Genomic DNA, 24653 nt, shown 5'->3' on the forward strand with positions numbered 1-24653 from the left:
CTGTCATTTAATACAACGATACGCAAAAACACTGTTTTACATTACACTGTGATGTAAATTTTTTTCTGGATATCAAAATGCTACAGCTACACCAGAAGTAAGATGCTTGAAGAATCAGGAGACCAAGAGCCAGGGTATAAGTCAAATAGATGGTTTATTATGCACACAAAGACCGCCTGGGTGATACATCGTTTCTTAGTCTAAACATAAGTTCGAAAAAGTTGGCTTTTATATTCATATATGTATGTGCAAGCAACATACCCAATGCTAGTAAAGAAAAACCTAAGACAAAACTCCTTGACAAAGACATCATCAAGGATAGAAACCCAAAAATATTATGAGACCATGAGTAAGCAAAACTCACATTGAACTGATCTTAAATGATTGAATCATAATCATTGAAAATAAGGAAAAATATTTACCAACTGCAAGCCATTTAATACTGGTAGTTTTGCTGTATATTATTGCATAAGGTATGATAAAGATTTTAGGCACACACACCTTTGATAGTAAAAAGCCATTTGAAATGTTATAGAGTCTTATGAGGCTTTCACATGCTTGAAAACCCCAAAAACAGGAAATAAGCAACGGTCTGCTAATGAAGCAACCAAGTCAATGATATGACATTTAAACATTATAGTCATGGAAAGTCACCAGAATGCTAAGCAGATGTTACTGTTTCTGTACAATAACTCAAGTCCAAAGCTCAATATTCAATTCTACTGTATAGCTTTGCTTTAGAAATTATCTTCACACAACCTGGAACCCTGTGGAGTTCTTCTAGATTTTTGAAGTCAAACACAATAAACATCACATCACGGAGAGCATTAGGACAAACATTTTGACTCCGTGTTTATTATTGTTATATAATTTATATACTATATTATATCATTTATTTAATATTGCTTCACTATGTTGTAGTATTGTGCATGGGATTCAAGCATAATGATCCTGACTAGTTTATAGTATGTACACTGTTCTAAACATAGCACCCGAATTTCTTCAAGAGGACGATATGTTCTTTTGTTGTTCTTATTACATTATAATACTAAAGTGATATGTAACTTTAGTGTGCTGGATGTTTTGGAGCATTTCAAACAGCAAGATAACTAACGAATGAAATGGCTATGTTAGTGCTCCACTTTCCTCTGTCTGGTCGTGGTCCCTCCATCTTCTGTGATGTTCTCCTCCTGCGTCCTATAGCAAACAAGTAATATAATTTGATTAATGTCTAGAGAAATTGCACCCCCCCCCCCCCAAACACACACACTTTTAAGCCTCAAACAATTACACATGCTATGGATTAGAACATCAGCTTATGCAGAATATTAAAATGGTGTCCTGGCAACCATGAAATGATCTGTGCTTCCAGTTTCTCTAAAAGATCTATTTTCTATTTCACCCATCCTAACCATCAGGGGTGTTGGGAATCGCCAGGATACCTTCTTTAGCATGTGCGCACATGCTGAGACCTTCAACAAATTCATGAAGTGACCATATGATGTACTATTCAATATAAATATCGTTGTCATACGGCCATTGTTACCTTTATTCTTCTTACCTCGTACACAAGTTGGAACGTGTGCACCTTGGACCTACCTGTCTAACAGCTTGTGAGTTTGGAGCTACAGGTAACCCGTCCTCCAAATTTGGCAATCGACTCCCATCATCTCTTAACTTCTCCTTTCAATCTGTTCACAGCTGTGGTGAGTGTATTTCATAAATTTTTGGTTATTTGGAGCTCCATAAATCAACCAACTTTTGACTGTGCTTCTCTCTTGTGGAGTTAAATACTCCGCTAGTCAGGATGCACTGGCCAACAAATACAGATTTACTGTAGGTGGAATGATTTGGCACCATCAGTCAGTTTACCTGTCTGTGGGTTTGGTAACACAGGGGAAAGATTCCAGGGAACAGCCATATGATAATGGTGTTTATATAAAATACTATTTTATATGGTCACTTTGTGACATTGCAATGCCTTAATTAATTTATTAATTAACTGGTAGAGAAAGTGTGTTTAATGTGATGCTTGCTCTACCATTTAACAAGGATCTCTGTGCTGTGATGCCTTCAGGAAACACTGCTCTGTTCTTTATCGGGTTTTATCCAAAGATGGAAATATTGAGTTATTTTACTTAAACAGTTCACAAAAACACCAACATTTCCTTAAAAACTGTGAAACTGCAGGGAAAAAAATGTTGCTTTGATGGACAGATAATTAAAAAAAAATAGAAAGAAAATGTTTAGTACTTTTTCAACCTGAACATGAGATCTCGAGGCATCTACAAAGCTACTATTGTGTTAAACAAGCCTAAAGAAAGCCATATGCAGACACAGCTATACTCACGGTGTATGTTCATACAGTCCGTTCTCTGTCAAGTTAAGACAAGACATTAGTGTTCAATTTAAAACACACTAAAAGTACATATTTGTTCAGGCATATTTGTTGTCTGTGAACTGAACACACACTCACTGTGTCTCTTTAGCCTACCTGTGGTTCCAGTGGAACCTTTCCGTTTTTGGCTCTGTCTCTCATAGAGCAGGATGAGAGTGACAAGGATGACGACTTCAACAGCTATGATCACGAAAGGCTTGAGTGGCTCAGTGAAGGACAGAACTTTGAGGTCCAACTGCGACTCGGTGGGTTTGATATCGAAAACTGCACTGCATGTGTATTTACCTGAGTCTTCCAAAGTCAAGTTCAGCAAGGTTAGTTTGGTGATATTTTTGTCTAAGTGGATCTTGTAGTGCGTGGGGTCAGCAGTGGCATTGATAAGCGCCTAGGTAATGGATACACATATTAGCCATTTTGATTTGTCTGTGATTTTCTCAACATATAGTACATATTATAGTACGTATAATAACACGCAATGACATTTCAATTACTATTGAGGAGAACTATATAAAGATGAGTATCAAAACATCTTGTGAACATTATTATCTGCAAATACTAGATTTAAACCAATTCCATTTGCCATTATTAACGAAGCATGGATTTTCTGAAATTCCTCAGTGGAAAATAGTTGTAACGAAAGTAAAACCAAAAAGTGGTGTGTAATTCACACTCAGAAACTCCTAAAGGCCTTGAAGTTCTACTATTTTTTATTCAAATGACAAAGATATTGAATATACAGTATCTCACAAAAGTGAGTACACCTCTCACATTTTTGTAAATATTTGATTATAACTTTTAATGTGACAACACTGAAGAAATGACACTTTGCTACAATGTAAAGTAGTGAGTGTACAGCTTGTGTAACAGTGTAAATTTGCTGTCCCCTCAAAATAACTCAACACACAGCCATTAATGTCTAAACCGCTGGCAACAAAAGTGAGTACATCCCTAAGAGAAAATGTCCAAATTGGGCCCAAAGTGTCAATATTTTGTGTGGCCACCATTATTTTCCAGCACTGCCTTAACCCTCTTGGGCATGGAGTTCAACAGAGCTTCACAGGTTGCCACTGGAGTCCTCTTCCTCTCCTCCATGACGACATCATGGAGCTGGTGGATGTTAGAGACCTTGTGCTCCTCCACCTTCCGCTTGAGGATGCCCCACAGATGCTCAATAGGGTTTAGGTCTGGAGACATGCTTGGCCAGTCCATCACCTTCACCCTCAGCTTCTTTAGCAAGTCAAAAGTCATTATCATGCTGGAATACTGCCTGAAGGGGGGGATCATGCTCTGCTTCAGTATATCACAGTACATGTTGGTATTCATGGTTCCCTCAATGAACTGAATCTTTAGAAGAGGCTTCCTTCTGGGAACGACAGCCATGCAGACCAATTTGATGCAGTGTGTGGCGTATGGTCTGAGCACTGACAGGCTGACCCCCCACCCCTTCAACCTCTGCAGCAATGCTGGCAGCACTCATACGTCTATTTCCCAAAGACAACCTCTGGATATGACGTTGAGCACGTGCACTCATACATCTTTGGTTGACCATGGCGAGGCCTGTTCTGAGTGGAACCTGTACTGTTAAACCGCTGTATGGTCTTGGCCACCGTGCTGCAGCTCAGTGTCAGGGTCTTGGCAATCTTCTTATAGCCTAGGCCATCTTTATGTAGAGCAACAATTCTTTTTTTCAGATCCTCAGAGAGTTCTTTGCCATGAGGTGCCATGTTGAACTTCCAGTGACCAGTATGAGGGAGTGTGAGAGCGATGACACCAAATTTAACACACCTGCTCCCCATTCACACCTGAGACCTTGTAACACTAACAAGTCACATGACACCGGGGAGGGAAAATGGCTAATTGGGCCCAATTTGGACATTTTCACTTAGGGGTGTACTCACTTTTGTTACCAGTGGTTTAGACATTAATGGCTGTGTGTTGAGTTATTTTGAGGGGACAGCAAATTTACACTGTTACACAAGCTGTACACTCACTACTTTACATTGTAGCAAAGTGTCATTTCTTCAGTGTTGTCACATGAAACGATATAATCAAATATTTACAAAAATGTGAGGGGTGTACTCACTTTTGTGAGATACTGTATCAAGTTTATACCACACATGCATTCCAAAGTCTGTGTAGATGTACATTAGTGTGTTTGTTTCAAATAATCATTTCATTTATATGAGCAGAATTTTAATAGGAATATAGCTTTTAAGGAATATGGAGTTTGGTTGAGTAAAATAGGATTTACAATAACATCTAAACATTTTAAAAATGTATAAACGTGATCACACACACGACTTGGAGGCGTTTTGTGTGAGAATGTCTCACAGCATTAAAAATTTTCCACTAAGAAAAGAAAAGATTAATGAGGACCAATGTTTACAGAAAGCATTTACCATGTACCTACCATTACCGTCCATTGTTTAGATACAATAAAAAATTAACCCATTATATTGGTCAATGTGTACCCACTTGGAATGGTTTAAATGAATAACTCATCTTACTGGGTTAAATTAACCCAACTAACCAATATTTATCCAGCTGTATGGATGAAAACTACCCAAATTTGGTTGTTTACAATCCAGAATTTCCTAGAGTATAGCCTAGTCACTAGAGCTGATCAAATTAATCGTAGGGTGCCAAAAGTTTCTCAAAAGTGAGACTCCATTCTCACTCCATTCATCCACAAGTAGTAGAGTGTCCTGTTTGCTATTTATTTTATTATTTAAAATTGGATACAAATTCATGCGGGTGATGCAATATTGTGCAATATTGAATTTTTAAGCAATCTACAGTATATGTTACACTTACAGTGCTTAGAGATAACTACTATAAATGTACAGTACGTTACCTTTTCAGTACCATTGGTTTTGTACCATACCCAGGTGTTCGGTTCACGCTTGAGGCCACACTCCAATACAACTGAATCGCCAACATAGCTCACTATGGGCCTGTCTCGCTTGTCTTTAATGGCAGGCGCTACTCAAAACAAACACAGTTCAGAATATTTTTTAGTTTTATTACACTCACATGACCTTCACAGCAGTAACATTAGAATTTTCTCTGATTCAGTGTAACAAATTAAACACACTGGCTGATTGTGGAGTACTTGAATGGTTTATACTGCATTAGAGGCAGGATATGTGTAGTGCAGGGAGTCCCCCATTAGTACCTCTGATTTAAGAAGAGGTACGTAAAGGTGGAGGTTTGAATAAAAAGTGGTTCGGTCTTCAACATGACATTGCTTTTTGCCAACATACCTTTTAAAACAAAAGTAACTTGTTCCTCCTTTCCGAAGATACATGAGTAATTTCCTAGATCACTTTCCTGGATATTAAAGCTGAAAAAAAGTAAAATAGTGTGATAATATACTATAACTGACATTGATCATTTCAAATATAGGACAGTTCTGTGCAATCTAAACAGTGTGTAAACATATCAGGAGAATGCTGTCTGCTGGGCACTTTAAAAATACCTGTATACACAAAAATCCTTTAAATGTAGTGTTTCAGATTATCTACAGTTCTAGACATGCCGCTGATTATTATTCATTTTTTTGTCTCGTGGTACGCTGATTTTATACTCTGCTTGGAGTATGTACTATACGTATTAACTACAGTTAATAAGTATAGTACATTGACAGAATAAATACATTTGCTTGTAAATTTATACATTTACAGTCGACATTTATTAGCCTAAATTACTGTTACAATCATCTAACACAGTCCTCAAAACCTGAAATGAGTTTACGGTGACGTGACTACATAAAAGCGTCTGCTAAGTGAATAAATGTAAATGTAAATGTAAACTACCCTGAAGCCTTCATCAGATTTGGGTTCCTCAAACTTTTATTTACTTTTATTAGTTAGTAAATAATGAATAGTAGGTATCGAGTAATACGCTGTGAGATTAAAGAGTTAATCCAATTCATACGTACTTCCTTTTAAGGATATAATGTTCATTGTGCCTGTAAATAGTTTGTTGGGAGTTTTCAATTTCACCACCATCTTTTCTCCAAAAGCCCGTTATGTTTGATGGTTTACTTGGGATGTCAGTCAGGTTACACAAAAGCTCTATGCGTTGGGGTTTCAGGATTTCAAGCACTTCAACAGTGGCATGACTTTGACCTGTGTGTTGAAAGATTACAGACTTATGAGCAAAATATGCCTCTGGACAGCACCAACGACAACAATGAAAAATAATGAATGATAATTAACATTTAATATCATTTTTACTATGCTCTCTCTCTCTCTCTCTCTCTCTCTCTCTCTCTCTCTCTCTATATATATATATATATATATATATATATATAATTTTAAAATACTTAATTAATATTTAACTCAAATGTTACATGAAATTTACAGAAGGATCTAAATAGGGTAAACAGTTTACCTTTATGTACTATAGTCCTAAGTGTTGTATCAGAATCGTTAGTCATTTGAGAGAAGGTGGTCTCTATATAAAAAAAACACACACATGCACACATACAAAATGACATTATAGTTAAAGGCAAGGTGTTACAGTTTAGTTATTCCCTTTATTGTAATTCATATTTCAAAATCAGTTTCATAGTAATGAATCCAAGGGATTGGATTAAGTATTAAGAATAGTGTTATTGTGTTATATTAAGGATAAATGTATCATCAGTTCATTCCAATTGTAGTATATCTAATATATAGAGACACAGCTGTTCACACAGTTTTAACCTACTCTATTTAGAAGGTCATAGCATCAGATTCTAAAGCTAAAATAACCTTCCTCAGTCTTAATGTAGAGAAAATTTCATAACCCATGTCACACCACGTTTCACAACCCTCTTCATTTGACTTCATTTGACTTCCATTTTACAACACTGACTTCCTGTGGCTGTCCGCATCATATTCAAGGCCTTGATGCTCACGTACAAGACCTTGAACAGCACCCCCCCCCCCCCCCTTCCGTAAACACTTAACTAACCCCTAACTTATTATTATTAAAAATACACTTATTAAAATAATAATAATCATAATTTAAAAATTTTTTTTTAAAAAAAAACCCTTACACTGGCTCTTCCACCTCGACTCTGCGCACTTTGCTTCTCTAGAACTCACTGAATTATCTTGTGTGGTAACACTACTGGTACTCTAAAGATTCTCTACTTGATATATCGCTTGTTCTCTACTTGATATATCGTCTCTATTTCCGCTTTGGATAAAAGAGTCTGCTAAATGAATCAATGTAAATGTAACTATAGAATAAATAATATATAGCCTATACTTAGGAAATACACATATAGCTACTGTACCTGTGTTAACACCTTCCCAATACAGCAAAACAAGAAGCAAATGCATAGTATTCACATTAAAGCTTCTCTTGTAGCTCCTCTGTGTTTGTCCAGACTGACGCATTTCACTGCTTCCTGCTCGGATGCGGGGCTGGTGAGTCTACAGCACCTCTGTACTGCACACAAGCACACTCCACCTCTCTCACACTCCTCCTCTCTCTCTCTCTCTCTCTCTCTCTCTGCAGCCATGGTGACTCGGCAGCAGTGAGATCTGCTTGCTTTAAATGAATCATGAGGATGGAGGCAGCTAGCTAGAGCCCAGCTTGTATCAAATGATCCTGCAGCATGCTCAAGTCACGTAGCATTCTCAGCAAAGAAGCAGTGTGTTGTGGGAGATCTGTGGGGAACAATGGCGCATAATTACAAAGTCCAAATATATTTCTGATATCTGTGGACTGAAGTTTATACCTTATTCCAGCATCCCAAGCCACCCCCTCCCCTTCCCTTAAAAAATAAAATAAAATTTTAAGTGTTCCAAAATTTCATTTTATATTGTTTTGTTGAATGAAATTGATAAATGGCCAAAATACACCAAAGTTTTGGCATCAGAAGCGGTGAAGCGTGGTTGACAGATAAATGTAGAGCTTATAAAACGTAATTTAATATAATACAATGTAATGTTAGAATAGTGGTATGGGAGATAATATTGACCTGTGGCAGATGACCTTAAAGCTAAATAAATAAATAACTACATTTCAAATTGATTACATTCGTAATAAAAGTATTAGAATTGGATAAAAATGAACACTCACCATGCACTTTACTGGGAACAGCTGTACAGCTGCTCATTTATGCAGTTATCCAATCTGCCAATCATGTGGCAGCAGTACAATGCATACAGTAATGCAGATACAAGCCAAGAGCTTCAGTGAATGTTCATATCAAACATCAGAATGGGGGAAAACGTGTGATCTGTGTGACTCAAACCAGATAGGCTGGTTTGAGTATTTCAGAAACTGCAAGAACAGGAATCTGAGGCAATCATGGGAACAGACTCATGCAAACTGGACAGTGCCCATGATAGCCTCTCATTCTTGTTCTTGTCTGACAGGAGTGGAACCTGATTTGGTCTTCTGCTGCTGTAGCCCATCCACCTCAAGGCTTGATGTGTTGTGTGTTCTGAGATGCTTTTCTGCTCACCATGGTTGTAAAGAGTGCTTATTTGAGTTATTACAGTATAGACTCAGCTCAGACCAGTTTGGTCATCCTCCTCTGATCTCTCTCATCAACAAGATGTTTCAACCTGCAGACCCTCTGCACACTCAATGTTTTTTGCACCATTCTGTGTAACCTCTAGAGACTGTTGTGTGTGAGAATCCCAGGAGATCCACAGTTTCTGAAATACTCAAACCAGCCATTCTGGCACCAACGACCACGCCACAGTTAAAGTCACAGATATCACACTTTTTCTGTATTCTGATGTTTGATGTGAACAGCAACTGAAGCTTGTAAAAACCTATTCTTTATTTGATCTGCGTACTTCTTGTTTTTTGTGAAATGGCTTATGCTCTTATCCATTTAACTAATTTAAGCCTATGAGTAAATGTAACACCCATTCAGTCATTTTCAGGGAGTAGTTGCATCTAGTTGCCAGGTGGAAAATGCAGGTAAACAGCTTTATTTAATCAAACTTGCAAGATAATCCAAAATGTAAGACAAGCGTGTGAACTTGAATGTGACAGTCTCTGTAGTTGCTGGGTGTTGTAGTACATGGTGGCCATGTTTGTAGGCTGCATTGTGTTCTGGGTATTGAAGTTCATTTGACATGATACTAGTTAGCTTTATTACAAAACAAAGGAACAATCTATATATTTTTAATTTGAGTAATATGTCTGCTTAGATACTGTTTTTATAACTATATATATTTAAAAGTACAATGACAGCCTCACAAGTGACTGCTTACTCACTTATTTAGAATATATTCTAATTAATGATGCAATGTAGCATCATTCACATGCAGCTTTCCTTATCAACAACAATGCAAACATTTAGGGAAATACATTAGACCTGTTAAATGGTCACCAGCAATACTTTAGTATAAATGGGTTAATTTGTGCATCTATTACATACATGAGTAAGGACTGTAAACCACCATCAGATTAAAATATTATTCAAAATATAGCCTACTGTATAAAAGTGCATTCTGTCTAACAGAAAATGTCACAATTTATATATAACAGCTGACACTTAACAATATCACATAATCTAAGATGTTTTACAAGTAAGTAAATATTTTCATTTTCCAGTTTTTGTCCCAGTCTCCCCAGTTCAAGGCTGGTTGTATAAATGTAAGCTGTCCATGAATCTATTCTGCATATCTTCAATGTCTTCAGTGGCTTCAATGGGCACACTGGGTATAGGCATATAAGGTGAATATGAATTATTTTCATAGTGATATGCATAATCATTGTGCAGAGAGTCTCCGTAAGCCCCAGCGGCTCCGTGTAAGGGCTCACAGACGTGAAGGAAGGGGCTGTCGGACTGTGGGTGGTGGCATGGGATCCCATGGATCCCAAGTAGTCGCTCGGCTCCTGGGCTCGGGGTCGGGCTGGTGGATGGGCTATGGGGCATGAGGCATGTCTGCTGACAGCTGTTCCTCCTGGTGGGCCGGTGCAGGTTCAGCTTTGCTATTAGGGGCTTGCCGATGTCCACCATTTTGGTCCACTGTACCTGCTCATCTAGAGATGTAAATTCAGCCTGCAGACAGACAGTGAAGACTAGGTTCTCCTGTGGGTTGGGGGGAAAAATGGAAAATGCTTTTAGACAAGAGAGGTGACCCAGTCAGAGTAATTTGCAAAGCATGTCTAGCAACTTTGATGAGTAATGCATTCTTATTCAACGGCTAGTTATTTATTTTCAAGCCCAATGATCCGTATGAGTCCTACCTTAAGCTTCTGTAGGGAACTGAGTCTGGTATAAAGGCAGTGCTGGGGAAGACTTTCAGAGAGCAGGTAGCTTCCTGTTTCCTCTGGGGTTTCCTTATTCATCATCTTAGGGTCGAGGTCCTGAAGGAACAGATACAAATGCTTCACCGTTTTCTGTTGCCTAAACTTTCACTGATAAGCAAACTAAACACATGAAACAACTTTTCATTTCATTTCTTTTGGACGGAATGTACTGAAACATCATCCATATGCTCACTGAAAGGTTGATGAGGTGAGCCTGACATGAGGACATCTCCTCTGGCTTCTTTACAATGTTGGTGTAGATGACCAGCACATTGGAGAACTCGGCCGCAAAGCCCATCTTTAGCTGCACGCCACATTCAAAGTCCAGAGTCATGCTTTCTGGTAGCTCTGAAGTGCAATAAACATTAAATAAACATTAAATAAACACAAAATTAGCATTCTTCAGATATACATAATATTTTTTTCTGCCAGCATTTCCACCATCTCTTTAATAACACAGTAGCCGTCTCATGATTTGATGACAGTTTTGTTTTTTGTTTTTTTGTTTTTGGTCAATAATTTACCGTGTGCTTTAGCCCAGAGGAGGCTGTGAGCTTGGACCAAGTCTGAACACTCTCCAGGTAGGATTGGGTCAGTCAGGGAGCGTCTTTCTGACAGGCTGCTGCGGATCTCAAGAGCCTGTTTCCCCTTAGTAGGATCGAACTGGCCCATGTCTACAACACAACCCAACAACACATTAAGAGTTACAATGGTGCTTTTGCCAGAATAACACCACTCTAAACCAAATTCTATTCTTATTAGACATTACCAAAATTACCAAGATCTTTTAGCATCAGTTAGTGATTTCTGTCAGTTAGTGTTTTTAATTTAAAAAGCATAAACCAGTCCTGTTTATCATGTAATCTTGCCATTACATGCTTTTGGATTGGTCAGAATGGGCTAAGTTATAGGCGAATGCTCCGCATAATCCAAGCCTAAACAGAAAAGTGTTCACCCTATCCTCTGTAGATCACAAGTTCAAATCCTGATGATGTCACACCTACCCATGGCCAGGAGCCAAAGAGAGCAAAACTAACCATGCTATCTCCTATCAATTACATCAACACTAGCCAATCATGGGCGTCAGTAAGCTCACGATTTACAGAAGTGAGGGGATAGCGCTTTCCTCCCGAGTGTGCAGCAGTTCAGAAAGATGCAGTCAACTGGCTTCATGTGTTTCGGAGGAAGCATGTGATAGTCATCGCCCTCCCTGGGATGTAACATTTATGGAAGGAGTTTCCAGTGTCAGTGCTGTAACGGTGAGTAAGTTTTCCACCATAGACAATTCTTTTCTTTGTTGCTCCTGGTTTCTCAGCAAAAGTTTTTTTTGTCTTACTAACTTCAAGAGAGAGAAAAAAGGAAGGCTGATGAGGGGAACAATTATTTATAGCTGCCATCTGTATGTGATAACTTGTCTCGTTGGGTGTTCAACAACATTAAACGTAACTATAAATGGTTAAAAAGTATGTCATTCATTAATAAATTAACATATTCAGTTGTTGGCAAATTGCTGTCTTATAAGAGGAATAAAACATGTGAAGCTCTGCAGCATGCCAAGCTTTAGCACACTACCCAGATGCTGACTAGCACACACTGTCAAGCTTTATTTTTTACATAATGCATCGGTTCAAAATGAAATGTTATTTACTAATTGAAAATGTACAGTATATAGTAAGATCTCCACACCCTCTGCCACGCTGTCCAGGAGCACAGTGATTTTTTCATCTTCCAGGAGGCGCTCTTTTAGAAACTTGATGAAGACGCCATTGGTGAATCCGCTGGAGCTTAACTCAAAAGCTTCGGCATCTTGACAGCTTCAATGATAAGATATTATGACAATTAGATTTTCTGGACCAAATTTTCTGCATTTAAGATTTAATCCTTCACGGAAATGACAAAAAAATGGCTTGAAACCTGACACTTACGTAGCATAACCAAACACGATATTGGCTGTGACCTTGAGCATAACATTTGGCATGTCCTTATCATGAACGTTTCTGAAAGGACATTTACAGCATTTATAGTATAGAAAGATGAAACTTTATGAGCAAATAGAGAGGAAATATGTAATGAGGTATTAAAGAATATGTTTATATTCACATATAAATACACATAAACACTGGATTGGTTGTAACCAATTATTTTACCATTATAGCTACACAATTCTACAAATTACAGCTTACCTTTTCCTGCACATATCAAGAAGGAAGACATTGAGACCGGTCTCTTTTTCCTGCATCAGTTTCAGAATGCTTTGCACGCACAAGCAGTTTGCTGATCGGTATGGGTTTGGGGCATCAACCGGCACCATGAAGCTATTTCCAAAGTTCTCATAACCATGTCCAGCATAGTACAACAAGCCTGTACAATGGAACATATTTTTAAGTTTATATTAGTTTACCTGAATAATGGAGAGCTGAGAAACTGTATCTTAGTTTAGTCCAAGACTCATTAGGCAATGCTTTCATAGGTTTTACAACTTTTGTATGAGGCTGCAGTACCATAAACGCCTTTGTGTAGCAGGGAGAGAAACTCCTCTACAGCGTTGCGCATCTCTGACTCAGTCAGGTCCAGCAGTGAGACCACTTTAAAGTTGAGCTGGCGAAGCAGGTTGGTGAGGTCGTACACATCCACCATGGGCGCCTTCAGCTGGGGGTGGTTCTGATAAGACATGTTCCCTATCAGCAAGGCCACTTTGTCTGTGGCTGTCACAAAAACAAAAGGTGTTCAAATTATGCAAAGAAGTACCTTGAGTAAGTGGCATCATTCAGCCCCTCCAGCATTTCGCAATTTTGTGGCAATATTCTAAGGAACTTGTAATTTCACCACGGATTTTCTGCAGATTTGGGCCAAGACGCATCATGTGAAATCACCACAACACGCATTCAGCCAAAGTTCTCTTCGATTGTATGTGTAACTGAATGGTGTCATTTACCAACAAAAGACCATGCAAAACTATTTCATGCAATTGCAATTCGAGTAGTTTTCCACAAAAAAAGCACAAAAACTTTGCAAGCTGCATCGCAAATTTTGAAAAAAAGACGCAGCAAAATCAAGCTTTTATGGCCACAATCGCACACAAAAAAAAACTACGCAAAATCCTGTATGGACTGATTATTACAGGCTCCGTGACCAGCCTTATAACGCTTTTTTATTTCACAATTTTTATTCATTTAAAAAAATGGCATTCTTTATATTGATATTTGTGAAACGTCTAAGGAACAATTTTGTTTCTGTTATACCAGCTATAAACAGTCATCCCCTCACCAGCCTCTCTTTTTCTTTAGTTAACAAGATAATAGTTAAAGTTAGTAAGACAAAAAAACATGCATCACTAACACTGGAGACTCCTTCCACAAATGTAAAATAAATAGTATGCATCACTACAATATAAACTATAATGTTTTGCTTAAACGACACTTTTTAATGCATCTATTATTGATTGTTTTAGATTTTGTCGGCCTAAGAATTTCACCATACAAGTAGCTGTTACTACAGAAATGACAGCGTCCAATCAGAGTCAAGCATTCAACAATGGTGTGGAATTAATAATATTTAATACCTGTCGTCATTAATGGAATATCACTCCACTAAAAAAACAATCTAGTTTATATTTTGCATATTTAAATCTCAGGAAGTTTACATGCTGCTACATTAAAATGTGGACTGAATTTTTACGTTACCTACCATAAGGCTTCTCAAGGCTGTTATCTGAAAATGAAACCCACAAAAACACCATTATGAAAAAAAAATCACTAAACATGAGTGCAGGTTTTGATTAACCAGTCTATAACTGTAGAAGTGAAAAACACTTACACTGTCCAATGGCTATGAAGTCATCTGTATAAAAAAAAAGAAAAGAAAAAAAAAAAGAAGTATTTGAAATACGATTTCGATATGACTTGACATAAGGTGATTCCAATGAGAAAAGCAAAGCAGGAAAAGATGAAAAACTAGCAGCCCATATCAGAACTGACATGCAAATCTGAATTCTTGTTTTATTAACTTGCTCATTTCATTAATTGAAGACCTTTCATTGCAAGAGTAGAGAACAGGAAAGTCTGGTCTACGCAAATACGTCTAGATGAATGATAAACTCTTATCCAATGGTTTCCTGCTTTCTTATATCATTTTTTAGAAATAGATGTAACTAGTACACTCTTAGAAAAAAAAAAACTATATTTTTAAGGGTTTCTGGGTAGCTAAGGATTCTTCACATACTAAAGCGGTTCTACTTGGCACCCTCTCTGCTGGAGAAACACTCAGTTCTAGGGTTATTTCAGGGTCTCCACGGATGGACAAACCACAGAATGCTTAAAACATCTACAGTAGATGTTTTTTTTCTAAGAGTTATATTTGCATGCACTGAAAGTGTGAATGAAATGAGAGATTAAAAGAATTCAAAGGTGAAAAAAAACAAAACATATTTCAGGTTTGGTACATGCACGCACGCACACAAATGACTATTCCTCACCACCATATCCTGCTTTTTGAACAGAGGCTCAGCTCCGTAGTGGGATCTTTTATTGCTGCTACCACATCCCACCAGTCAGCAGAAAAATATGAAAAGAGTGTTGACGAGGGTATTGACAAAAAAGCATGGAAATAACGTTGCACCAAGTATGTGTTGATTAGAACTGGTTTCATAGATGTCCACATTCAGATTGGGTGAATGGAGTAAATGACCAAAATCCCCAGAGAGAGAGGAAGGAGGGACATTATCTCTTACTTAATACCTTCAGAGCATTCCGTTGCCCCTGTAAACTGGAAGGTTGTCCTCGGTCCTTTTACTAGAATAAGAGCAGTTACTTGAGGACTGAACTCTATAAGGTTGATGGTAGAGCTATGATATAATAGTCCAGGTAGGCTTTATTAATCACTTTAAATTAGGCTGAGAGGTATTTCTGAGCTGCCATACCTACGAGGATGTCTACTTCATTACTCCAGGTCCGCTCGTTGTTGCAGGAGATTTCACAGCGATATCTTCCCTGGTGCTCCAACATCAGATATGGGATCTAATCCAACAAACAATAAAATAATTATTTTCCACTCAATCGATTGCCTATATGTTACAACGAAGCCTTTAACTGAAGAAAAAAAAAGTGTGACACTATTTATGCAATAATAATGCAATAACCTGCATTACACTGCATATAATATGTAACCCAGCAAATTTGCTTCACATTAGCTATTGAGCCACAAGTTTCTAGAGAAGCTGGACACAAACATACGTAAAGGAAGCCTATGTGTACAGTACGTGCATGATCTTAACTCGTCTCTTACACTGAGTTTCCTCTTGGTGGCATTCTTTAAAGGAGCCCCATTTCTGTACCACTGGTAGCGTGGCAGCGGTTTTCCCACAGCTCCGCATTCCAGATACAGAGCATCTCCCACTAGCAAAGACTGAGGCTTGGGCTGTAAAACCACTCTTAGCCTTCCCTCTGATGGAATAGACATCAACCCTTAAAGAAAAAAAAATCTCATAAATTACTATGTAGACATCAAACTACCTCAAATTTATTTATTTTTTTGGAGTGAGCTTACAATGTAATTTTTTTTTGTTTGTTTTAATTAGACTTTGAACATAGGCACCAACTTGTGAAATTCATTGGTGACAAATTTGTGACAATATAAGACATTACATAACCAGCTCCAGAACATGTGCAAAATCCCATTTGACCAAAAAAAAATCTGATGTCTTCTCACTAAGAAATGATATGTCAAATAAAATGTACACCCACAAAACATTCTAATGGGAAATACTTGTGCATAAATGCAGTGTATTTCTGTCTGTAGTGTCAGAATAAGCAAAACTAAGGTTGCCATCTATATGTGCACTGTGATGTTCTCAACACTGATCCAGTAGCTGAGAGCACAAACTAATATACAGATTTTTTATTTTTTTTTTATGTTAAAGTGTGTACTATTTTACTGTACTGTTTAGTAGGTCAGTATGCATTTTGGGACACTGCCTTTAAATGTACATCATAACCTGGAATAGTGCTTGTATGGGTGGCCTTTAGTAAATATGTTTAATTGAGCTTAAGTATAGATCTGATATATTAAGAGTTCTTGAGTCAAAGAACACCTACTGAGCTGCCACCTATGCCTCTGAATGTTATCTGTACTGATCTTTTTGTGTTACTGCACTGTCTACATATTCTCTGCAGACTATTACGCTAGCTAAAAGGGAATTCTTTATAATGTAGCAAAGAATATTTCCTAACTGTGCAAAGCAATCAAGTTACTTACCATATGTTGGCATGACATCCAGCACATCCACCTGAACCCAGTGGCTAAATTCAAAGGAGTCACCGCAGTTCACCCTGCAGATATAGAAGCCAGCATCTCTCAGCTGGACAGGACTCAGCACAAGGTCTGAAGAGGAACTACCAGGAACCTGAAGGAATTAAATGCCAAAAAAAAGCCAATACTGATTGAAAGCCATGATTGCAAATTTGTAAGAATGTACTTAAAGGTAACCAAATGATTTAAAATGTTATGTTTCAGGAAAGGGGTGGGGTTAGCAGTACAAAATACAATAAAATTGCTCTCATTCACTACAACATCTATTAAAACTGTACTTGTGACTCTTAACCATGCTAAAAGCTGTACTTGTGACTCTTATAATATCTTATTTTTCTTTGCTTTTGTATTACCCTCATCAAAGAATTCTGGCACTTTGATTTTGGCATTTATCTCATACAATTTTATAATGCCTTATGTTGTCTCCATGCGATATGGATATATGTTTATAAACATGTCATATACTGCACTATGATATATGCCCAACTATGATATGTCTAGTATACCATGATATACTCTGGTATACAATGTACATATGGTGAAAAAAGTTTCTGAGTTTAGTTCTCATTCAAACCCACGTATGTATTTTGATTAGTGTAACACTCGCAAATACTTCCTCTAGTAATGTACCTCTTCTTTTGCCTTGAACCACTGGTACTGCACGGCGGAGCTCGAGATGGCTGCAGCATAGCAGCTGAGGCGAACTCTGTGCCCAACTATCACAGCCACAGACTGAGGCTGGATGATGATTTGAATCCCTGTTGACAGCCATTCAAAATATTCATAAGCAAAATATAGAGCTTGCTTGGTTATCATGTGCATATCTGTGTTTGATCAATATGGAGCTTTACAACATTTGTATATATATACATACATACATACATACACACACACACACACACACACACACACACACACACATATATATATATATATATATATATATATATATATATAAGCAAAAACACATTAGTGATTAGATTTTCCTTATTTTAATATTTCTTTGTAAATGAAAATATATGTGGCAAACTGCAGTTTAACATTTTGCTGCGTCCTGTTTTTGTTTTGAATGACCTTTATTAAACACTGCCATTTGTTATTCTGAATAGTGTGGAAAAGGAAATGTATTAAATAAACTCTTATTTTTGTTATTCTCATCAGTTGGAAGTTACATGCAGCCTAAAGATCATTGAGATTGCTGAGGATGGTACCACTTAAAAACTATAAAGATGGCAATTCATATGAACAGTTATGCTAAGTTATAATACAATTGCTATTATAGCTTTAGCACTGCAATTACTACAAACAGTTTTGCACCTAAGTCTCCATCAGTGAACAGTGGATACTTTCGAAAAACAGACTTCATGTAAAAACTCTAATGGATTTTCCTGGTTACACAACTGCACTATTTGACCTTGTAGTATTAGTACATTTATAGACGGGAATCATTTATAATTGTACTATCTGCTGTCACCCCGATACTTGATCGGACTGAGATCTGGGGAATTTAGGGGCAAATCCAAACCATTCCTGAAAAATTTTTGCAGTGTAGCAGGGCACATTATCCTGCTGAAAGAAGCCACTGACATTAGGGAATACCATACCAATTTGGCCCTTGTCGTCCTTACGCTTGCACATTTTTCAACTTCGAGAACAGAGTATTTCTGTGAATTTTTTTTTTTTTTACAAAATATCAAAAGTTTAATCAGTAAAGAAAATTGTTTCACAGCTTTCTTTGCTCATATTTATCAAGGGTGCCAATATTAGTGGAGGCCACTATATGCTACCAAGTTATCTACTAGCGTTACCAAACAAACCAGAATTTCAAATTCAAAATATACCTGATTTCTCTGGAATCCAACCACCTCCCAAAAACAAGCTGATCTGGGTAAAAGGTCAAATAATAACCCCTAAGTGAGAATGTACATGTGTATTTGTCTGTGTGTGTGTGTATGGTGCCCTGTGATAGGCTGGTGTCTCATCTAAGGTGTATTAGCTCCTCACTCCCAGTGTGGATTGGCTCTGGAACACCCACAACCATGGACTAGGACATTGGATAAATGAATGAATAATGGAATAAATGAATGTACCTGATTTAAGACACTGAAGGGCTTCAGTGTGTCCCATCATTTTTAGAAACTCCACCAGGTCCCCCACTGTGCAGCCTCGGTCTCCCATGAGTCTCAGCAGACTGCGGGATGGGCTTCCCTCCAACTCCAACACCTTCAGAGAGCACATCTCCATGTCCCCCACACTGAGAGAGAGAGAGTGAGAGAGAGAGAGATAAAAGAGAGACAGAGAGAAGAGAGAGAGAGACAGAGAGAGTCAGAGAGAGAGTGAGAGAGAGTGAGAGAGAAAGAACACAGAGAGAGTGTGAAAGAGAGAGGAGAGAGAACAGAGTGAGTGAGAGAGAGACAGAGAGCGTGAGAGAGATATGGCTCCCTACAGAGCAGAGAGTATGCACACAGTGCAACAGCAACACAATGGAGACAGAGCTGCACTTTCTAACTAGTGTAATACATTCAAACACTTGTGTTAAAATATATTTTAAAAAATTTCAATCCACACCCCCCCAGGTCTCCCTTCTGCCCAACATGGACACATTGCCCGTGCTGTTAGGAGAAATGAAGGAGAGCTGTGTTTTAGCAGGACAGTACGTACCTGCCTGCCACAACCTGAGGGACAGTGAGTAACCCACCCAAACACACACACACACACCCAAACACACACAGCCCTGCTTGTCTTCTATGTTTTTTTTTTGTTGTTGTTGTTTTTATATGTTTACATTTTTATACATTGTATACATTGTTCTTTTTTACACAATGTTTATTAATAACAGTTCTACGTTCCTGTAACACTTTGGCAATACTGTACATGTATACGGTCATGCCAATAAAGCTTGTTGAATTGACGAGAGAGAGAGAGAGAGAGTGAGAGAGAGAGAGAGAGAGAGAGAGCGTGAGTGAGAGAGAGAGAGTGAGAGAGAGAGAGAGAGAGCACGTGAGTGAGAGAGAGTGAGAGACAGAGAGAGTGAGAGACAGAGAGAGAGACACACAGAGAGAGAGAGAGAGACAGAGAAAGAGAGAGAGAGAGAGAGCGCGAGAGAGAGACAGACATAATTACAGTAACACTGGCTGTGGACTGAAGACTGCTGTTAAACACCTGTTGCTGTTGTAGTGATAGAGGTCTTTACCTGTTGTAGTGATAGAGGTCTTTACCTGTTGTAGTGATAGAGGTGTTTATCTGTTGTAGTGATAGAGGTCTTTACCTGTTGTAGTGATAGAGGTGTTTACCTGTTGTAGTGATAGAGGTGTTTATCTGTTGTAGTGATAGAGGTCTTTACCTTTTGTAGTGATAGAGGTCTTTACCTGTTGTAGTGATAGAGGTGTTTATCTGTTGTAGTGATAGAGGTCTTTACCTGACTCTGAAGCGCCGGTCACTGTTCACAGTCTCCCCGAGTTTTCGCCATCCTCTGCTGTTTGCTTTATCAAGAGCCTCCCCGAGTCTTTTTAACACTGATTCTTTTAGAGCATTTATATTCAGTGAACCGTCATAATAATCCTGGGACATGTTGATAATTTGGTAAAATTACTCGGGTAAGAGCGGGGCCTGTGCGTTTAGAGAATCTGACTGAACCGCACTCAGCTAAGGACGGAAACGACTCGGTGTACTGTAGAGTTTAGCGTAACATGTCGAAAAAAGATGTCAAACAGATCTTAAACGCAAAACCGAAAAGACCCGCCATTAGTCGAGCGATGAACGAGCTGCTTTTAAAGAGCACAAGCATCCGAAATTAGTAAGAGAAGGTGGAAAACAAAAAGCCCAAACATGTTACACATCACCAGTGTACAGGTGAAACAGTGTTGCTGTTTCCTTGCACGGGTCGGGGTGGGGAAATCCACATATACCTCAGAACATGGCACAGTCCCAAATAACTCACTACTCGGCATAAGGATGCACTACATAGGCTGCAGTAACCATTATTCCATACCCTTCTTAGTGCACTTACACAGAAACTAAGCAGAGGTTTGTAACTGAGCCTCTGTATGCGTGTTAAATTTCCACTTCCTCAACTTAGACTCTCTCTGACGGAGGTGCATTTCTACTCAAGACCCAGGATCCTTCAAACACTACATATAATGGACCAAGAACTCTACTCATTTTAAAAATATATATATATTTAATGTTTTAATACATGTTTAGGCTATATATAGCTTAGTGGAGTATTACTCTGCATCTCATATATATATATATATATATATATATATATATATATATATATATATATATATATATATATATATATATACTTTATAAGCTATGTATGATAATAACGTATTTCCCTCCTCAAGTTTGTGGTCCTGGCTAATTTGAATTTTCATAGAATGAGTATCACGTGAGATATAGATGAGTTTAAACTAACTTTAATTATGGATTAATAAAATATGTTAAGAAGGAAGTATAATGAAATAGAGATATGTAAGAATAGGTACATAAATGTATGCATTATAGTACAGCTGTTATAAGGTGCTTGACTGGCTACCAGCTGCCAAAACACAGTCAAACTGGTCAGACTGGTAGAGTTAAGGAGCAAAATTTGACAAACGCCTAAGCTATAGACATACAATCTTAGTTTTTACAACTCTACACATTTCAAGTCACTATACATTTCTTTAGGCAAGTAAATTAGGAGATATAATTGTTCACATCCAAGGTAATTTGAAGCAATCAAGTAGAGATAGATTTTTATAGATTTAATTCACTATATCAGAATTCCTCTGGGTCAGAAGTTTACAAACAACAGGTTGACTGAAGGTTCCAGAAGTGGATGTAATGATTTTTAGAACATTGACAAGTTCATTAAGATTGCAATTCTGGCTGTAAAAGGGCCTGTTTTTAGAGACATTGCCTTTTTGATCTTGGAAAATCTAAGCCAAAAATTGCAGACCTTCACAAGCCTGTTTTCTTTTTAGCAGCAATTTCCAACAAATGAAGGTACCACAAGCATCTGTATAAACAACTGTAAGCTAATTGAAACAGTGACGTGCGGTCAGGGGAGGCACGGAAGGCAGTGCCTCCCCTGTGTCATCATGAAATGTAAAAAACAAATAATGATTAAAAAAAATAAATAAATATTTGTCCACTGATCTGTGATAGAAATGTAATTGTTGTATGATTCCAATCATTCCAATGATTTTTATAGTCAGTATCGCTGAATTTGTGTATTTTCCTGTTCAAATACGGGGAAAGACGCGAAGGGAGGCAGCGAGGAGCTGAGCCTCCTCTAGGATTGCGCAATCCCTCACAAACTGGATTGAGCTGCTCATTTTTTTATTTTATTTTTTGCTCAACTTGAACAAGTGCAATTGATCTCTCTGTATGTCACCAGTGTAATGTTTGTACACACTTTTATTATATGTCCTCACATTCCATAGTCTAGGTCATGCATTTCACGTATGTGTATAACATATTAGTCTTGCTGATCTGACATAACGCCGTAGTGAAAAAGCAGGAGGGGAGGCAGCCAGTACCTCTGTCTCACTGAAGGGGGCGTGTGTGAGCATACGGGCTTGTCCTGCTATTGTTCCTCTTCACATATTACAGTAAGTAGAGTAAGTTAAGTGCACCGCATCAGTCCGTTTATTTTTATTTTTTGCCCTGACTCTAAAAATGGAAGATTATTTATATAATCTAAAACATTTCTCAAAACTGGACTTTCAATCAAAACTGGAAGTGATAAATAATGGAAGACCGATGCCGGAGCTAAAAGATTTGCTTCAAACGACGGGACAGAAGATAACACGCTCTTTTCAAACGGAGTGGTACACCCAAAAACACTGGCTGTGTGGTTGTGTTACGAGAAACCGCCTTTTCTGCCTTCCCTGCCTTTGTTCTCAACAATTGACAATGTCTGGACTACAACAGGATTTTGTGACTTGAAAAATGTACCAAGAAGCCTCAGCAGACATGAACTTCAACTACTTGCATTCAAAGCCAAATTGCTTTAAAAACTTTTGGAAGCGCAAGGATAGATTTGGCTTTGAACGAACAACAGAGACTAAATATTAGCGTCCACAATGCTAAGGTAAAGGAAAACCGAGAGATTTTAAAAGACCTTATTAATGCAACTTGCTTCCTAGCCGAACAGCAATTAACATTTCATGCTAATGATGAGAGTACGACCTCTTCTAATCGTGGCAACTATGTAGAACTATTACATGCTTTTGCTGAGAAAGATGATGGGTTAGCTAGACATTTGGAGACATCCACTGTGTTTTCTGGCTTATCAAACAGAATTCAGAACGATTTAATTGAAGCAATAAGTGATGTGATTAGAAATTATATAAAAAAAAGGAGATTAATGCAGCCCTATTTGTTGCTGTAGAAGTAGACGAGACAACGGATGTCACAAATAAAGCCCAGATCTGTCATTTTGCGTTATGTGGCTAAAAGTGAGGTATCCTGTGAAGTGAGGGAGAAGTTTTGGGGATTTGATGATGTGAGTAATGACAGACAAGTAAAGGTAAGACCATGCATACACTGCTATCTATACAGTCCACGACAAAAATAAAAGACCAGCCCTTTTTTAATAATAAATAAAAAAATTATATGAAACAAGATAAGAAAAAAATTAAGTTATTTTAAAGTATAAAACTACATTTGTCTTTTTTATTGTGGACTGTATATACACTTTCATTTGTATTGAATGAGTATGAAGTGTGATAGCAAATTAAGAACACATGGAGGGTGCAGAGCAAATGTGCTCTCTCTGAGCTGCTATAAATTTAACATTCTTCTTTGGCCAAATATGTACCTTACCTATGTGTGTGTAAAGAATGCTGATATGGGATATGAAACATAACCAGTAGTCAATGTGTAAGCAGCCAGTTGAATGGTGAATTTATGCTACTCTGTTGAATTCATATATTTGTAAATCTGACTTTGAAAGAGTCAGTGCCTCCCCAGCCACGAACCTCACTGCACGTCACTGAATTGAAAACACAGGTGATCACCAGTCTTTCAAAGGTGTGTCCTCTGGTCAGAAGAAACAGAAATTTCATTAAAAAAACCAGTTTGCTCATAATGGTTAGTGCTGTGTATTGAGGAAAAAGAGTGAGGCTTTAAATCCATCATATTAAAGGCATCATGTTTTTTTTTTGGGGGGGGGGGATGTTTTGCTGGAAAAGCCCTGACCTAAATTCCACAGGGAATTTGTGGACTGCACTGGAAAAGTATGTCTGAGCAAAAAGGTTCCCAAACCTGACTGAGTTACACTGGTTCTGTCAGGAAAAATGGGCAAAAAAATTCCCAGCTAAAAAAACAAAAACGAGAAGCTTGTGGCATTTGATTCAAAGTCAAGCAATTAAAAAGCAATGCCACCAAATAACAACAAAGTGTATGTAAACATTTGACCCACTGTAATTCTGATAAAGTACATTAAATCTGAAATAAATCTGTCTTATAGCTATTATCTTAAAATGACCTCTTATGGATATAAAGTAAATATCCTAATGGACTTAACACAGTGAATTTATGGTAACATGGAATACGTGAAATTGTGAAAAATCGAGTTTGAATGTCTTTAGCCTGTATGTGTAACTAAACATTTCACCTCAATAAGCTTCCTTATTACCTGATTACACTGATCAATACATGTTTTCTAAATGCGTTAGTT

At 37.8% G+C, this 24653-nt stretch overlaps 2 protein-coding genes across 4 annotated transcripts; both read right to left on the minus strand.

Annotated features, from left to right (window-relative positions):
- Positions 1 to 137: 137 nt before the first annotated feature.
- emb (embigin) lies at positions 138 to 7890 on the minus strand. Of its 2 annotated transcripts, none has more exons than XM_053610627.1 (8): positions 7686 to 7890; positions 6794 to 6856; positions 6339 to 6528; positions 5662 to 5741; positions 5253 to 5380; positions 2495 to 2783; positions 2351 to 2375; positions 138 to 1197 (listed from the first exon to the last, which is right to left on the minus strand). In XM_053610627.1, the coding sequence occupies exons 1-8, from the start codon at positions 7786 to 7788 to the stop codon at positions 1131 to 1133; spliced, it is 945 nt and encodes a 314-aa protein (XP_053466602.1). In that variant the 5' UTR covers positions 7789 to 7890; the 3' UTR covers positions 138 to 1130. The 2 variants fall into 2 exon arrangements, 1 of the variants encoding a protein (XP_053466602.1); XR_008384368.1 differs by having other exon boundaries at positions 1112 to 1197; positions 1600 to 2375.
- Positions 7891 to 9490: 1600 nt separating this feature from the next.
- malt1 (MALT paracaspase 1) lies at positions 9491 to 20701 on the minus strand. 2 transcript variants are annotated; one of them, XM_053610425.1, is made up of 17 exons: positions 20397 to 20701; positions 19069 to 19232; positions 17609 to 17736; positions 16925 to 17072; positions 15956 to 16134; positions 15591 to 15687; positions 15409 to 15462; positions 14489 to 14512; positions 14360 to 14383; positions 13174 to 13377; positions 12856 to 13033; positions 12598 to 12669; positions 12359 to 12486; positions 11197 to 11346; positions 10866 to 11020; positions 10610 to 10729; positions 9491 to 10451 (listed from the first exon to the last, which is right to left on the minus strand). In XM_053610425.1, the coding sequence occupies exons 1-17, from the start codon at positions 20546 to 20548 to the stop codon at positions 9993 to 9995; spliced, it is 2436 nt and encodes an 811-aa protein (XP_053466400.1). In that variant the 5' UTR covers positions 20549 to 20701; the 3' UTR covers positions 9491 to 9992. The 2 variants fall into 2 exon arrangements, with proteins under 2 accessions (XP_053466400.1, XP_053466401.1); XM_053610426.1 differs by lacking the exon at positions 15409 to 15462.
- Between the last annotated feature and the right edge of the window lie 3952 nt (positions 20702 to 24653).

This window comes from Ictalurus furcatus, chromosome 22 (assembly GCF_023375685.1).
Source record: "Ictalurus furcatus strain D&B chromosome 22, Billie_1.0, whole genome shotgun sequence".
NCBI lineage: Eukaryota > Metazoa > Chordata > Actinopteri > Siluriformes > Ictaluridae > Ictalurus > Ictalurus furcatus.